The 17,984-nt window shown below is 40.8% G+C and overlaps 1 protein-coding gene across 1 annotated transcript in view; it reads left to right on the top strand.

Moving 5' to 3' along the window:
* LOC134789987 (katanin p60 ATPase-containing subunit A-like 1) overlaps positions 1-17,984 on the top strand; it is a 58,036-nt gene that overhangs the window by 32,915 nt on the left and 7,137 nt on the right. Inside the window, exons 3-6 of the mRNA XM_063760729.1 lie at positions 15,087-15,216; positions 15,713-15,861; positions 16,466-16,523; positions 16,959-17,062. Of these exons, the coding sequence (XP_063616799.1) occupies positions 15,087-15,216; positions 15,713-15,861; positions 16,466-16,523; positions 16,959-17,062 (441 nt within the window). The remainder of the gene's footprint in view (positions 1-15,086; positions 15,217-15,712; positions 15,862-16,465; positions 16,524-16,958; positions 17,063-17,984) is intronic.

Below are 17,984 nucleotides of genomic sequence, written 5' to 3' on the forward strand. Positions count from 1 at the left end.
CTTTACTTAGTCCGAGTAATAAAACAATAACTTACTTATACAGAATTGGAATCATATTAAAATGCAAGAGAGTAATGTAATGATCTAGCACAGAACAAACGCAACCTTATCTGTCTATGTTTGGTCCGTTTTGTAATCCATTTGCGCAATTTGATTTAATCTCGTAACACAATCCGTATTGTAAACCACATCTTGGTGGCAAACATGCGAATCACTGGGCAAGGGCATGACGGTGGGAAATAAAGAAACGCCGTAAACTTTAATTAAAATAAACTGCAATAACAGTTTGCGGTACTGAAATATGTATTTCAATAATACGAGAATGAGAGAAGAACCCAGCGTCATATGCCGTGTCAGACGTGTCCGTGTAAAGTAATTTATTAGTAACCTGAGTTGCAAGAAAATAAACATAAACCTGCCTGCAATTCAGGATAGTTGCCTTGACATTGTACCCAACTGTCTAAGCCATTTTAAGGCATCTTGGAGGTCTTGGAGCCATTTTAGTTGTCATTAGCTTACAAAGGTTTCATTTAGTATGAAACTGAAATATTCAAAGCATGAACACAATAAAAGAAGCTATTTTTCAGCCGACGGTACCGGACGTGACGTGCAAAAGTCACTCCACTTATGCAAATGTAGTTCCACTCATTACGAATATTTGCCACCTGAACACTCATGTATTATATATATATATATATTATAATGAACGTGCATGTATTTGTCCCAAATAGTTTCGAACTGGAACACGCGGTTTTGCTGCTCCAATATTCCATAATCCCTCCCCTGCTACGTTCGCCCTAGTTTATAAGGAAATACGTCATTGAGTTTGCGTAGGTGGAATTATGGGCTTCACGTCTCTAACATTTATAAGAAACTTTGTTTTAAGTATGTTTTCAATGCTAATATCTAGCGCATCAGGATAGTAAATTAAAAAGTGAATCTTTGATAAAATCAAAATCATTTCTGCCGCTCTACCTTTAGTATTTGATTTATTATTCTTATTGTTGTTAACAAAATCCAGGATGTATAAGAAACAAAACATTCTCAATCAAAAGCCACTAAACAAAAATACAAATCTAAATCGGTTCTTCCGTTTGTATTAGAAGATACACGGACACTTATGTTAAATGTATTAAACCGCTTCTTGCGTCCGGTGTTAAAAATAAAATATAAGATTTATTTCTTCCAAATTCATGTTATTAGTAAAGAAAAACTAACAACTATATTTAAAAATAATATTATGAAACCAGACTGATATAGGCAATGCTAAGATGAATCTGACGACACTTTTGGTTTCGTGCAAAATGTAGTACTTAGGTACTCGCATAAAATTGTCGAGGAACGGAAAGAAACGTATTGTCTAAAAAGAGTTCTTGTTTATGCGGATATTTTCGAGCATTCTAATAAGGTAGACGTTCCAGTGCTCGACATACTAACGCCCAATAGATGACATCCTGTCGTCACCTTTATTGCTAATGACATAAATCGAAAAAATAAATGACATGTATAGTTGATTTTTTTTAAGCTGACCGTTTAGAACTATGAGCTCTCATTAGTCTTAAACGGTCAGCTTAAAACATTTCAACTAATATACATGATGGGGCAGTGGCGAGCACTCGGACGCCGAACTTACCACACGTACCTACTTATATACACGAATCTTTCTCCGTCTACTGTTTAAAAACATGACAAAGCAGTTCTGCAGTCACAAACGCAACTAAAATATCCAAGTAATCCCATGAAATTCCTGGCATCCGCGTGACTGAAAACCTCAATAAAAATAAATTTCCGGCTTTTGCCATTCACCGCCCGCTCGGCTGGCTGCGGTTCTTATGGAAATTGAATCAACCATAGCTAATTATCCATGCACGATTCCGACAGGCTAATAGTTCCGTTTGCATTCAGTGCATAAGGACTTGTAACGCTATGGTAATAGTGTCTTATTTATGCATTGGAATTATAATCGCCTGCATAAGTTCTGGCACAGGTTACGAATGCAAGCAAGTAACAGATGCGAGCAATAAGAGTGGATTTTTTTTTTATATTTGTATCCGAAAACCTACATAATGTGTAGTCAGTCTACTTACTGCTACTTAACTCTGAGTATGGTCTGATTTATGAATGAAATGAATGAAAATATCCATATGCAACATTTAGCCATTTACCCTTGCCTTCAAGAACTGTCCTAGTTTTTTTTAAATATAAAAAATGTCAAAATGTCGGTCAATAAGGTGATACTATATAGGTATTCATTCTTTTAAGATATGTGCACTGAAACTGCCAGTTGTTTTAAAATTGTGAAGCCAATTGAAATGTGGTTCTATAAACGGCTAATGCTGATGTGCTCACTGCTCACCTTACTACAACAACAAAATGTGAAGCTGTTTTACGTACCTTGGTAACCTAGGCAAGTCTCATTCGTTATCCGCTCATAATTAAGTTCGTCCCACGCCTAACTTAGAGCAAGATTACGACATTAGTTATGTAGCGTCCAAAACTGCGCCGTTTGATGTGTTTAGCGCACGTTGGCCTCACGATCACTTTACTGTCGCTAAATCAATCCGTTCGTGATAGGAATGGGAATAGGCTGCCTAGGCTAAAGTCTTGTCACATAGCACACCTAATTATTGAACGTACGAGAGCATAAATACGTATGGTAAATAATTACCTCTAATTAGTCCTATCGACCTAAGGATAATGTTTTCAAGACTGACCAGTTTTGACTGGACAAAAAGGTGGATTACCTTGTGCAAAGGGAACTGATGAGAGTTTTTTGTTCACAATCACACAGGGCGCATCACAATCACATCAGGAAGCGCTGGTGGCCTAGCGGTAAGAGCGTGCGACTTGTAATTCGGAGGTCGCGCGTTCAAACCCCGGCTCGTACCAATGAGTTTTTCGGAACTTATGTACGAAATATCATTTGATATTTACCAGTCGCTTTTCGGTGAAGGAAAACATCGTGAGGAAACCGGACTAATCCCAATAAGGCCTAGTTTCCCCTCTGGGTTGGAAGGTCAGATGGCAATCGCTTTCGTAAAAACTAGTGCCTACGTCAATTCTTGGGATTAGTTGTCAAGCGGACCCCAGGCTCCTATGAGCCGTGTCAAAATGCCGGGATAACGCGAGGAAGAAGAGGAATCACACAGAGTCAGGCTGGGCTCTGAGCTGTCAACGCTGTTTATCACCATCAAATATATCAGAGCGGCCAAGGTCTTCACAAATATCTGAACAAAGCCTCTATTATCAAGAGACGTTAAAGTGTATGGTCACGGTCAGATATTTTTGAGCACCTTGGCTGCACCGATATATCTGATGGCGAATGTAGCGACTTAGTTACTATCTACTACGTGAAGGCCTTATTTAAATTGCACTAACGTAGTTCCTTGGATGTGCACCCTTCAAGGGCAAAGCTAGCTGTCAGCTTGCCCTGCCGAACTGTACGAGTATAATCAAACTTCTTAATACTTCATTCCATTTAGTATCGCAACTTGCTTGCAATCGTCGGAACTAGGTACATTCTGGTTTTAGAGTTGGACAATTAAGAAAAGTTCGGTTGCTATTTGGTATTCGGCCAGGTTTTCAGATTCACTTTTCGGCCTTATCCAAAAGAACCGAGAGGGTAACCGAATACTCAGTATTAGGCGAAATCGCCATCCGTGGTGGACTTCAAGTTAAGTTAAGTTTTTTAATAACAAAACTTCCGTGAGACACAGACATATTAAATATATTAAAAACGGGTCACTCACGTATTTTATGTCGAAAGCGTTTTTCGACTTAAAATACGCGAGTGACCCGTTTTTAATATATTTAATAAGTTAAGTTTCAACACACCAAAAGCACATCGTCAGAATAAGTCCCATCTGTAATGCGAAGGTACTTAACGGCGACGGAAACTTATCGACACGATATCGTGCAACGTGACATGATGTATTTAAAACTAAATGCTGATCGTGCTTCGATCGCGCTCGTGAGCTGACTGAAATGCATATGGATTGTGCGCGACCACCGCAGTTGACATGTGCATCATGGGCAGTTTGAAGTAATACCTTAGTGCTTAGAATAATAAAGCAAAGAGGCCCACTACCATTGACTATACAGTCAACCATTCGTAAACTTTATATCTGCTTATTTTTTCAGTTGTCATTGATAAAACTTACCTTCAATCTAAAACTACTACCAAGTATTCAAGCTCTACAAATCTAGGAGATTCATAATAGCCGCGTAATTTGTACTGAACTGTCAAAATTAGCTTACCTATAATTTATCCGCGTTAGCTTTCGTGAATCAACTCATATCAATGCTTGCATAAAACTCCCAATAGACGGAACAGTCAACTCCGAAGAATAACACACCACAAATTTTAAAATAACTATAAATTATTGGAAAATCCTTGAATTGTGCACGCAATTGAATGGTCGTAGCGACTTTGACTTACCATATTGTTATAGAAGAGGACTCTTAATGACAACATTAACAACATTAACAACATTGTAAGATGATATCCTTTTTATTATTTCATGTTAAAAGAAACTTTAAAACTTAAATTACATAAGGTTCATATTATTTTTCAAAATACTGCCAAGTGTCGTTTTTCCACTAAAGCTCTGAAATCCGATTGAAGCTATCGAATGGAACGAATATAGACAAAACCAATTAAGTCTTCGCCTTTAAAGATCGTACGCACGTCATTCAGGTGGGCCATTCTATCGTTTAAACAACACGGCATTGTTCTTTGGAATTGGACAAAAAACAAGCTCATTCTGTCATTCCGAACCCGAACCGAACCGCCCGAACTGACCGGTAGCTAAAACTATAGGGCCATATGAAAATATGGTAGATAAAAGTAGGAGTAGGTAAAAATTTAGAACAGACAGCACATTGTATCCTTTCCCCCTACAGGAGGCTTGGATACCTCCTTATGTACTCAAAGTAATCCAAGGAAACTAGCCAATCGGAATCTTCTGTTCTGTACCACAGAAGAAAGTTATCACCGCTCTGGGAGCAAAGAGGGATGGGATGGGAGGAGAAAGAAGTGTAATTTTTTTTTATATGTTATTAGTATGTATTTTTTTTCCTTTTCTTTTGTTGTTGTTCAGTATTTATAAATTTTAGTGTCTCTCTCTCTCTTTTTTATGTCTGTTTTTTTGTGTGTCGCTGGCGTATGTGTTGTCGTCTCATAGTTTTAAGTCAGGTCCCCACTGAAAACCAGCGCCACGGATTGCCGCGGCATTATGATGAGTGGGGTCCTATTTTAGCGTCCAATGTTTTTTTATGTCTGTATGTCTTTGTTTTCTAGATGTAATATGTTGTGGCATTAAATAAATGTGTTTTCTTTCTTTCTTCTTCTTTCTAATCTTCAACCTTTTGGTTTGCTTTGTAAGTTAGGATTGCCATGATTTGTCTCGGCTTGTTATGTCTTTCAATAAACACCCTCGTTAGCGACGATTGAAGGGTTAAATGTGCTGTCAAAAAAAAAATTCAAAATTCAAAATTATTTATTTGGTATCTAGGTGGATTTATACAATAATTTGTGGTGGATACCTCCTGTTAAGTATAGCAATACTTGTGTTAGGAGGTACCGCTCCTTCCAAACGGAGTGATTCAGGTTTAATACCAGATACATATTATAATTGGTACATAGTTGTTATTTTTACAATAACTATAACTATACCTATAGCTAATTCATATAAGTTTTTTTATTTTTTTTTATTATATTTTTACAATTCAATATTCAGAGATTTATAATAAATTATACATATCTAATATGATACTCCCAACAGTGTTCATCATCGTCTTCTCATCAACAAGAACACAATAGCGTCGAAGATTGGCCCCGGCCCTAGGTTGAAATGTTAATCGACTTTGACCTTCGATTGGGCGCGCGTACGCGTAATGGGCGCATTATGTCAACCGCGGTAACAATGGACGGACAGGAAGGGAAAGGTTTGTCGTCTGCCTATTTAAGGTGAGCAGGGCTGCCTTGCCAGTGTACAAAGATCCCTAGTTCCAGGGTATACTACAAAACAATCGTTTTCTAGGCGAGAGTTCAGCAATCATCATTTGGAGTATCAAATTCCGCTTCGGCTATTATAGTTTGTAAATTTTCCACTTAGCCCATATAATAAAGTATTCGATTATGTATTTACTAGCTTTTGCCCGCGGCTTCGCACGCGCAGGAGAGTTTTTTTAATAATCTATGTACTTTAATGGTTTTAGGTATTTTGAATGTAAACAAACCGTTTAAGATGATAATTATTTTAAAAACGATGTTTGTGTACTGTTCAATTATTAGAAGGTATTTGTAATCTTATAATTTTGTAGCTCAAAAAATTTACTTTAAGGGATTGAATTCTCAAAAGTCTGGATCACGTGTGGCTGTAAATCCGCGTGTATGTTACAACCGTCTATGCTATCTTCATAATTAGCATTCCCCACCAGGGGCCATAGTTCACGTCGGCTACGTTATATTTTAATTTTGGTCCCATTTTTTTATTTTTGTAATTAGCGTCCCACAAAACCATGGAAATGATACCCATATTGATATTTTGAAATTTCAACCCCATTGCACCCCCACCAGGGGGATGATTGTTCACTTCGGCTATTATTGATATTTTGAGATATCAACCCTATTGGGGACTTTTCCCCCTCTTAGGAGTTCAATTTTCAAAAAACCTGAAACACGTGTTTACTCATTTATCTTTAGGAATACTCCTGTGAAATTTGGAATAAAATAGTCTAACTTATCTTGTTTCCCCATACAAACTTTGGACCCCCATTTCACTCCTTTAGGGGATGAATTTTGAAAAATCCTTTCTTAGTGCACCCCTAGACCTTATGAGGAATCTAGTTGCCAAATTTGGACTTTCTAGTCCCAGCGGTTTGGGCTGTGCGTTGATTTAAGTCAGTCAGTCAGCCAGGTCTTTCACGTTTATATATTTAGATTTCCAAGGCCGTCTTAGATCTGTTTCACTTAATAATGATTATTTAACACTAATTACCTATATGTATACTAAGAAGGAGGGTGGAGTGAGGCCGATAGCTGTAGGGTGCACCCTTCGTCGCCTGGTGGCGAAACTTGGGTGCCGTGCAGTTAGAGGAGAGATGGCTTCCTACCTTCAGCCACATCAGGTAGGGTTCGGAACTCGATTGGGGTGTGAGGCGGCAATACATGCCGTTCGAGCTTTTGCATTGGACCCAGCAAATTCAGGCTGCGTGATTGTCAAACTGGATGTGAAAAACGCGTTCAACTCCCTGGAGCGAGACGTTTTGCTAAATGAGGTCAGTAAAAATATTCCAACGCTCTTCCCTTTCCTTCACCAGGTGTATCAACTTCCTTCCAATCTCTTTCATGGTTCTGACCGTATCCTTTCTCAGGTAGGTGCCCAACAGGGGGATCCTCTCGGTCCGCTTACCTTCAGCCTGGCAATTCACAAAGTCATCACCGAGCTCAAATCTCCCCTTAATATCTGGTACCTGGACGACGGCACAATTGGAGGAAAACCGGATGAGGTGGAGCAAGACTTACTTATCCTTTTGCCGCGTCTAAGGGATTTGGGGCTGGAGGTGAATACCTCTAAATGTGAGTTCTTCCCCTGTGGGCCAGAGTCTTCTTGTCTTTTCCCTCGTTTCTCTTCTTTACTTCCTGGCCTCAGGCAGCTAGACACCAACTCTTTTTATTTATTGGGGGCTCCGATATTTCCGTCCGCAGTTCCTGAAGCGCTACGGGTGAGCAGAGATCTTCTTCAGCTCGCTAGCGAGCGTCTCAAAGAAATAAGTCCGCATATAGCTTTGGTCCTAATGCAAAAGTGCTTTGCCGTCCCGAAAATGACGTACCTGCTACGTACATCCCCAGTTTGGCAGTTCCCGGACGAAATAACTTCCTTCGACGACACCATTAAAGCCACGTTCGAGGCGGTTGTCAACGTCTCTCTCAGCGATGACCAATGGAGGCAGGCGGCTTTGCCGGTCCGGCATGGGGGCATAGGTGTGCGACGTATCCAGGACGTTAGTCTGCCGGCCTTCTTAGCGTCGGCCCATGGGGTGGCGGACCTTGTTGCTGATATTTTATCCTTGAACGGCGACAGGGCGAGCATACCTTTCGTGGCCGACGCGCTGAGGGAGTGGTTGGCTCTCAATCCTGGAGCAAACGTGCCGGAAAACCCGAAGGTTCAGCGGGCGTGGGATGACGTGGGGTGTAAGGACACGCTGAACGGACTTATTGAGAATGCTGTGGGCACGGATCACGCAAGACTTCTGGCTGTATCGCAGTCAGAATCCGGGGCATGGTTGCATGCGCTGCCTTCTCCACAATTAGGCACCCTGCTGGATAGTGACTCATTGCGGGTGTCCGTTGCTCTCCGCCTGGGCTGCAAGGTATGTGAACCACATATATGCATTTGCGGTACCATGGTGGGGGCCGACGGCCACCACGCTCTGAGTTGCCGGCGTTGTGCTGGCAGGCACCCGCGTCACCATGCCCTCAACGATATAGTTCAGAGGGCTCTCAGGTCGGCGGGCATTCCGTCGGTACTCGAGCCTCCAGGCCTTAGTCGCACGGATGGCAAAAGGCCTGATGGGCTAACGCTCGTACCGTGGGAGAGAGGGCGGTGCTTGGTGTGGGACGCTACGTGTGTCAGCACCTTCGCCGCCTCGCATATCAGTCGCACGGTGCGCGCGGCTGGAGCGGCGGCCGAGTCTCAGGCTGCAGTGAAGCGGCAGAAGTATATGCCCCCCTGGGAGCAGGTTACATTTTTGTCCCTTTCGCGGTAGAAACGGCGGGCTGCTGGGGGGCGGACGCGAAAAACATGGTGCGCGACATAGGCCGTCGACTTAGGCAGAAGGGGGAGGACCCCCGCTCCGAGTCGTTTCTGGTGCAAAGGCTATCCATAGCCATTCAGCGCGGCAATGCCGCGAGTATTATGGGCACTTTTGCACCGGAAGCGTCTAGGAGCGGCAGCAATGTTTAGTTAGTAACCTGTGTGTGTTTAGTTTGTAAGTATGACTAACTGTATGTATGTTTTGATAGTTACCAATAAATATTTTTGTATACTATGTATTAAACTGTTCGGTCATATAGCAATCAACAAAAATGACTACTAATGCTATGACAATTCTTTAGATAGGCGATCTGTCCAATCAATCTGTTTTCCATTATCCATTAGTAACGGCTATTATTCGATTGGAATTTGAATACGTACAAATCACACCCCTGCCCTACCTGTTCTACTATATAAATACAATGAAACAAAAGCGATACCGTACAAAAGGGCTTTGTGAAGAATCCTTGAATTTTGGGAACTTGTCGATAGTTTGTTGACTCGCCCTGTTATCTTACCCGTACACGTTTTTACTCCGTTTTTTTGTACCTCACAAACCTCGCAACGGACCTTTGTATTCCTTAGTATCATTTCGGAACACGAACTGGGTTGTTTAGGGAATTCTGAGAATGTTTTATGATTAGTTGGCCTTACATTTTCCGTAAACGGTTTACTAGAAGCCGGATAGTGAAACCTGGTTAAGTGGGACCTGGATAAGTGAGAAACCTCTATAGCTGGGACTCATGGTGCGGTCCCGACACTTTAGCACTGAATTACCTCTGTTAGTGAGATAAAACGAACCTCTATAACTGGGATTAGTTGTTCTGATTTTATAGTCACATTTACCTCTATAATTGAGACAGAGAGTGTATTTTACCTCTTTTACTGAGACTATATTTATAAGATTAATTTTCCTAATTGTTTTTTTAGAATTTTATACGAATTACCTCTGTATCTGATATAACGTCAATTTATGACCTCTCTAACTTGGACTTTATTGGTCTATTTCCGTATTCTTACTAACTCTTAGTCTATCCACAAATTCCGCATTTGCTTAATTGTGTCTAAACGACTACAAGTTTCATTTAGTTACTTTATGTAGTTAAAACTATCGAAACGAAAGCTGAAATCTTGATAAGTAACAAGAATAAACAAATTTTCATTTAATAAATTTCTAAGACGCAATGAAGTCCGTATCAAATTTAATTGAAAAATCTATCCTTTGGAAAATCATTCAAAATAAATTCAAAGAAATATTTAAACAGACTTAAAAAATATTTAGGGACAAGTATTATTTTACCTAAACATTTAAAGTTAATTACAAAATACCTTATTAACCACCTCTATAACTGAGATATATCCTCTATTCTCACCTCTATTAATGGGACCCTCTGTAAATGAGACAGAAATTTATTTGTACTTGGTTAACTGAGAGCCTGGGTAAGTGGAATACCTCTTTAAGTGAGACAAATCTGCTCGTCCCTTGAAGTCTCACTTATCCAGGTTTCACTGTAGTTATTCCAAGCTTCTTAAAGGTGGAGGTTCGCGCCGCGACAGAGACAAGCGACCGAGACAGAAGACCGCGACCATCACTTGACCATAGGCAACATACCTTAATATGCATCGATCAGTTGGGTTCATGTTCAGATAAATATAGGCTTAGAACTTATTTTTCCGATACTTCGCTCGCCGTAAAGCTTTTTACTAAACATTCGGAAGTAATATTTTACTTTAAAGTGTTTGCTGCAAACGTACAGTCAACGGTAAAAATATGGGTGTACAAATCATCTCAAAAATATGTCCCATAACTCTTATGTCAGTGAATTAAGAACTATGGGACATATTTTTGAGTAAGTTGTCTACATCCATATTTTTACCGTTGACTGTACATGCTTTACATGTCTCAGTCACTAATCACTATAACTTTAAAAAGTTAATGGACGCATTTAATAATTTTGAACAAGTAGACGTTAAATTGATTGCGATGCAAGGCCAATGCCGCGCCGGTACTGTCGCGGTAAAAAACTTAATGGTCTCTATATTTATTCATTTGTAGCTTCTTGCACCACTAAAAAACAAATACTATAAAAAGTTGTTTAATTTGTCCAATTACTGTTTTAGAAGCAGGTATACTATATGACAGAAGCTAAGAAACCTTGAGCTATTTTTACAAGCTTTTATTGACCGTTGTCTGTGTGTAATAAAATCTTACAAGTTAAATTTGATCCAGTTCCCGGTTTCCGATTGAGCTGAAATTTTGTATACATACGTAAGTCGGGTGACAATGCAATATTATGGTGTCATCGAGCTGATCTGATGATGGAGACCGGAGGTGGCCATAGGAACTCTGTGATAAAACAACGAAACCTAATTGTGTTTGGGGTTTTTAGAATTGTCTCGATGAGTATTAGTTGCCTGTGGAAAGAAAAGTACAGTCGGCGATAAAAGCTTGTACCAAAAATGAAATTTTTGCCAAAAACTTATTAAATATCAGCGTATGATTTAAATTTAAGTATCTGCAAAGTTCCAAGCACCATCTTCACGGCTAAAGTGTCATTCAATAGAACTTGCTAACTATGTAAACAAACCGCCATACTGGAATTGTCTCTAAATGTCAATATACTAGTGACTTTTGTTTACATAGTTAGCAAGTTCTATTGAATGACACTTTACCACGAGTTGACGTTTGACATTTACGGTAGCGTCTGCGTAAACTTGATAGTGTCCCCTCTCTATCGCACCAATACACCAGTGCGAGCGACAGACTGCGATCGAGTTTACGCAGTCGCTAACGTAGACGTCAAGTGTCAACTCGGGGTACGGTTACTGAAACAAGAACTGTGTCATTTTATGCTACTATTCAAATTAGACGTCGAAGTTAAATAAGCTTAAAGACGGATTAAGATAAAAATCGAGGTAAAGGGACCAAGACTGACAACGCTTACGAAGCCCAAAACCTGATGTTGATAAAAACAGTTATGCAATATGGTTTTATGTCACTTTCAATTTTGTTGGCACAGGCTCTCAAACGAGGCGGGGTAATCGGCCGTGACGGACAGATGAAATCGACTTTCCCATTTGCATTATAATCGTTATTAAATGATCCATGTTGTACGTTCAATACTGGTATTGGAACGATTGCGGCTCTTCGCTTGACCACGTTCTCATTTTGAAGCTTTACTAGGAATTTAGTGTACTATACTATTCAACAAAAGAGCGTAGTTACAGAAAGTACAGGTTTTAAGCTAATCTGCCACGAGATTTTGTACTTAGCTGTCGATATTTTTAGGTATATAAATTCTGTGCTAACTCTTGCTAAATGTAAACAGCGCCATGACGTTTAAAAAATGCATATGCCATATGTATGGATAACCAACTTTTGGCCTTAGCCTGCATTCAGAATTTCAATTTCAACATAAACAAAACATTTCCTTTAATGGAAGCACAATTGCTTCGCCGCAACCCGAACAATGCAATACGCTCGGTGTTACATATCTTGCGCCCGGGCTTGCTCTCCGCAAACTCACAATCATCTCTTTCTACATCGCTTAACAACAGCAGAGCGAAAGGGACAGAATTTAGAATGTAGCAACCCTTCTCCAGTCGAACTGCATTATCAGAACAATCGGATCAGTTATTAAAGGCATATTTGTCACAGCTTTTAGCCAGACTGCCTTTCACTAGCCTAGATACGAAAACTCGGGAAACGTACCGGCCCACGTTATTTTGATGAATGGTTTGTGTAGTTACGTGTTTCGGAGAAGGTTAACTACACGTTTTCACACTTGAGTGTACACGTGTGTGCCGCAAACACACGCAAGAGCTAGGAAAACGTGTACCTACACTTTTTACTGAGATTCAACACATAAACTCGGTCTAGATGGAAATTATGAAATTATATACAAACCAAATATTTCGAAGCGTTTGTAGTATCGATAAGCACAACAATTAAGAAATTACAGACTGTTCAATATAAAAGATTACAATAGATATAATAACCGTATACAATATATATAATAAGCGGCAGGCCTAGACGGAGATGGCGGGACGACCTTTCTCAGTAACTGGCGCTATGTCGGGAGTCGTGGAAGACAAGGGGAGAGGCCTTTGCCCAGCAGTGGGACACCTTAATAGGCTAGCAAAAAAAAAGATATAATAACACAAGTGCCAACTGACTAAAGTAAGAAGATAGCAGGATGACAAGTCAAATGGCAAGAGGTCAGCGAACGATATACACAAAGTACTGTGTAATTTTTTCTAAACAACAAAAAACACGCTGCATTAATATCGTCCATACAAATCATACAATTTTCGCGGTCCTTTTGTCATAGTGTGAGAAAATGTTTAAGCAAATAAATGATTCGGAATTGGAGCTGTCTCACGCTTGTCTGCGTAACGGTTATTAGCTTCGATGCTTGTGCGTGAGTGGCGGGAGGAAATGTCAGGTCGGCGTCATTACGGGGAAATTACATTTACTTGATTTGGAACACGGTCAAGAAAGTGTTTTGACAATAAAGACATCTAAATTGGACGGGCCGACGGACTGGCGGGTTGATGTTCTAAACCTCAACTGGAGACATGCGACCTTTACAGTAACAAGGGAAGTTTGGTCAGGTGGTTGACGGATTTGAGTTTTTATTAACCTTATAATATCATCCAACCCGTAGATTATCTAGATGCCCTGTAGACAACCGTACATGGGTATGGGTAATTACCTTGTCGGATAATAAGAAAATTATCTGATGATCTAGGTGTCTGATGAAAGTTACATGTATGACATTGAAAGAAATGATATTTCGTTCTTGATAGAAATGTTAAAAATAAAAAGACGCATTCAACATGAAATTAACCGCTAAGTTAAAATTTCTGTATCTTCGATAATCTGCGTGACTCACAAGATTCTGAGAAACCCTTGTAACTCTCACTTCACAACAAGCGGTAATTCCCACTTCCAAAATTAAAGCATAATATTTTAATTAATTAACTACATACTTAATCTCGGGCTACCTGCAACATGACTTGACAAAAGCTACAACAATGAATTCTAATTAAACGTAACATCCAAAAAATCTACAAGTCATCCGTGAAACATTAAAAGTTGGAAAGCTCCATTGAAATCTAAGCGGCCGGTAATACCCCACAAGGTCGTGTATCCGAAATCGTGCACAGTTATATCGAGATGAACTGTATCGGTATAAGTTCTTTTGTTTTGGCTATTAGTGGTTACCGTAAGTCCGACGCAAAACGAATCGGTCCGCGGGGGGCCGCTTAACTGTACTTGTGCCAGGATCGATCTGGTTCTAACGGATTGGAAAAAACAATTTACTGTGTTGATTTAGAATAATGGTCCCTGTCCTTCCAGTGTTTCGCCTCTGTCTATAGTGCTTAACTTAGCAAAGCTTGCAATGAATGCCGAGGTGAACATCAGATGACAAAATTCAATAAACATGAAGATTTATCTGTTCCAAACAGTTTGAAGGAAAATATGCACACAGACAGTTTATTACATACCTAGATTAAGTAGAGTTCAAAAGCGCATTTTGTTTCCAACTCAAAGTTGCGTGTCATTTTCTGTGTAAGTTCATTACTCCTGCCCGTATCAATATCAACATGTAATTCAATACTGTTGCTAGCTCATCTATACGGACGTAAAATATCTCAAATTACGATAAGATAATGATGAAACAGATATAATGATTGTTCTAGCACAAACTACGATGCTCACATGATATCACAGGACCCTTGTTGTAGTGCGTCGATAAATGATAACTTAATTACTGATAACGACGTGCGTACGCCCACACAGAGCACCTGATTACAGCATAACAGAAGCTGTGTTATGAAATAATAATAATACATAAACACTTGTGGATAATGGACTTTACATGGACATAATAATAAATGCTAGAGGAGTACGAACCATGTCATTAAAATGCGTTGCCACGTACGTGTCTTATTTCTAGTAGTTCTGTGTTGTTGTTTGGTACCTCAATATGCGTATTTAATTTTTGGAAAAAGTAGAACTATTGCATGGCTTATTGTAGGTACAATCTGCATGAAGTGAAAATTAACATGTATTGTTTTGAAGTAAAAACAGAAATCGTCGGTTGTCCTGTGGAACATCCAGAATCGTTACAAATAAGAGGCGCTTAGAAATGTAACAAAGGCGTTTTGAAAGCTATTTTATACTGGTTGTCAAGGCGTTTCTACAGGCGATAAGTCTCCACTTATAAGTTACCCAGACCCTCACGTTTGCCATTGTTGCAGATTACGATGACTTCCCAACGCGAGACCAGATGTGGGGCCCGGCGCCGCACGAGCTCGACCCTGATATATGGCCGCCGCCGCCGGACCGGGACCCCAATGCTTGGCCCTCGCCCACCAGCGTCGAACACAAGTTAGTATACTTCAACTACATAGGTACCTGTATCGCAAAATCGAGAGAAACGATGAAAACCTTTCTGCTTTCCCCTCAACATCAATTATTCCAACTTGATTTTCCAAAGAGTTCGCCGTGATCTGAAAATTATGCTACAAAGTTTCTATTTAAAAAACGCTCATGTAAAGAATTAAGTTACTAAAATAAACATAGCATTTATTCGTCTTTTGAATGTACTTCCACATAATAGAATCTTTCGTATAATTGGGCATCTAATTGCATTTTCATTTTACAACCAATGCCTTCTCCCACAACATCCAAAAACTGCATTACTTTATTGTCAAAAAATCTTTCTTTTCTTAGAGCTTTGAAGGAATCAAAGGTATCAAAGCTCTAAACTTTTCATCATCTCTGCGTCTCTGTTGTCTTCTTAACCATACATTGTATAAATATTGACTGAAACTATTGTGTTGAGTGAACAGTAACTTCAAATCAAAACCCACATTTGTTCCAGAGGTCCTCCACCCCTGCGCTCTGCGCGCAACAACCCCCGCAACGCTCCTACCAAGAAACCAACCGGCAAGCAAGCAACCACGTCGCAACGCAAAACTTCAGATGTGCGGAACCCTAAGCTCGCGGGCAACAAGAACCACAGTCACAGTGGTACGTCATGCTGATGTACCTTTAATCTCTTTATACAAGAAAATAAACCATTGGTTGGTGGCCACCACGTCGCCACGCAAGATCTGTCGTGCGGAACCCTCTTCCACAGCACATAGATTCGTCTCAATTTGCGTGAATGCTGAGTTGGTCACCGTTAGAAGCCGGCGTCTAGCTAGAACTGCAGTCTAAGATCACTATAAACTGCTACTTTGTTTCAACATGGTCCATCTAAAAAACCATACAAATATTGATACGATGAACCACTGCTGATTCCTCTTCGGACCAGAAGATAAATCATTGATTCCAGCAGCATTGTCAATTTTTAAAGCTCAGACAAATGGCAGAAACTTTACTTATACACACGGTTGCCCATTACTGCATCGCGATGACGTAGATAATCCATAATTTTAAACTAAGTATTCAAACTTTCATAAAAACTACAGTTGACTTACTTGACTTAAAGTCCTATGTCCCCTAGGTGGGGCAGAGGGCGTCCACAGTCCGCCGCCATCTCGTTCTGTCTTGGGCTGCGTGCTTCGCCTCGGGCCATGATAGCCCGATTGCCGTCAAAAAAATAATGATACAAAATATCTTCTATTCACAGCAAGATCAAAAGAGGCGAACAGCAAAGAACCCGCGGGCGGCAAAGACAAGCAGGACCGCGACAACAACAACGGCGACACAGACGACGAGAAACACAAGGAGGACGAGCGGCGGTTCGAACCGGCCGCGGCCTGCGACGGGGACCTCGTGGACATGCTCGGTGAGTCTCCAACACACACACACACACACACTAGCAGGACCGCGACAACAACAACGGCGACACAGACGACGAGAAACACAACAAGGAGGATGAGCGGCGGTTCGAGCCGGCCGCGGCCTGCGACGGGGACCTCGTGGACATGCTCGGTGAGTCTCCAAGACACACACACACTAGCAGGACCGCGACAACAACAACGGCGACACAGACGACGAGAAACACAACAAGGAGGACGAGCGGCGGTTCGAGCCGGTCACGGCCTGCGACGGGGACCTCGTGGACATGCTCGGTGAGTCTCCAACACACACACACACACACACACACACTAGCAGGACCACGACAACAACAACGGCGACACAGACGACGAGAAACACAACAAGGAGGATGAGCGGCGGTTCGAGCCGGCCGCGGCCTGCGACGGGGACCTCGTGGACATGCTCGGTGAGTCTCCAAGACACACACACACTAGCAGGACCGCGACAACAACAACGGCGACACAGACGACGAGAAACACAACAAGGAGGACGAGCGGCGGTTCGAGCCGGTCGCGGCCTGCGACGGAGACCTCGTGGACATGCTCGGTGAGCAGAACCTCTTAATTGGCCAATCGTAAACCTTATTACGACGAGATAAGAATCACCAATGGTCGGTTAAATTAATGTTCGTGTATATCATTTTGCAAGAGTTAATAGAACACTGCGGTACTTTGCTGAAACAAGAGGCCGTCAGTCTTCAAGAGTAAATGTCAAGCCCATTTATTCTCAACAAAATTTTTGCCTTTACATCGTCAGCTAACTAAACTGAACAGATTTCATATCAACACTTCCTTTCCTTAAAAGTTAAATTTCTGGCTAAAGTCTATTTTCCTGACACTAATCAAATGGAAAATATCAATAACGGATTAAAAATACAGCGAAGAATACGGCGTTCTACCCCTACTACTCATTTATTTATTACGATAATTTTCAATCAAAAATGTACTTACATTGGCATTTGTTAGACATTATTTCGTAGCAATACAGTCTACGAACGAACATTGTGTTGACGATAATACACTGGTTTTTGCTCGGATACAAATAACGCAGACCTTAATCCTCCATACGAACTTAATCCCTCTTGAATAACGTACATTCAAGTGCGCTGGTTCAAGTGGGCTTAAACTAAGCCTTTGAGCCCTCTGACGATTGCATCTGGAATAGCTTAAAGCAGTTAACATTGGACCACACAAGATAGTTCCAGGAACAGAGGCCTTTCAGATGTTTTTTTGTGTATTAAAATGCGTGACTGAATACTGAGTTTAACATTTCAAGATATTCTTCAAGACCTACGCTACTAAGACGCTTACCGCGGCTCGCGAGTCGCA

Source organism: Cydia splendana, chromosome 1 (assembly GCF_910591565.1).
Source record: "Cydia splendana chromosome 1, ilCydSple1.2, whole genome shotgun sequence".
Taxonomy (NCBI): domain Eukaryota; kingdom Metazoa; phylum Arthropoda; class Insecta; order Lepidoptera; family Tortricidae; genus Cydia; species Cydia splendana.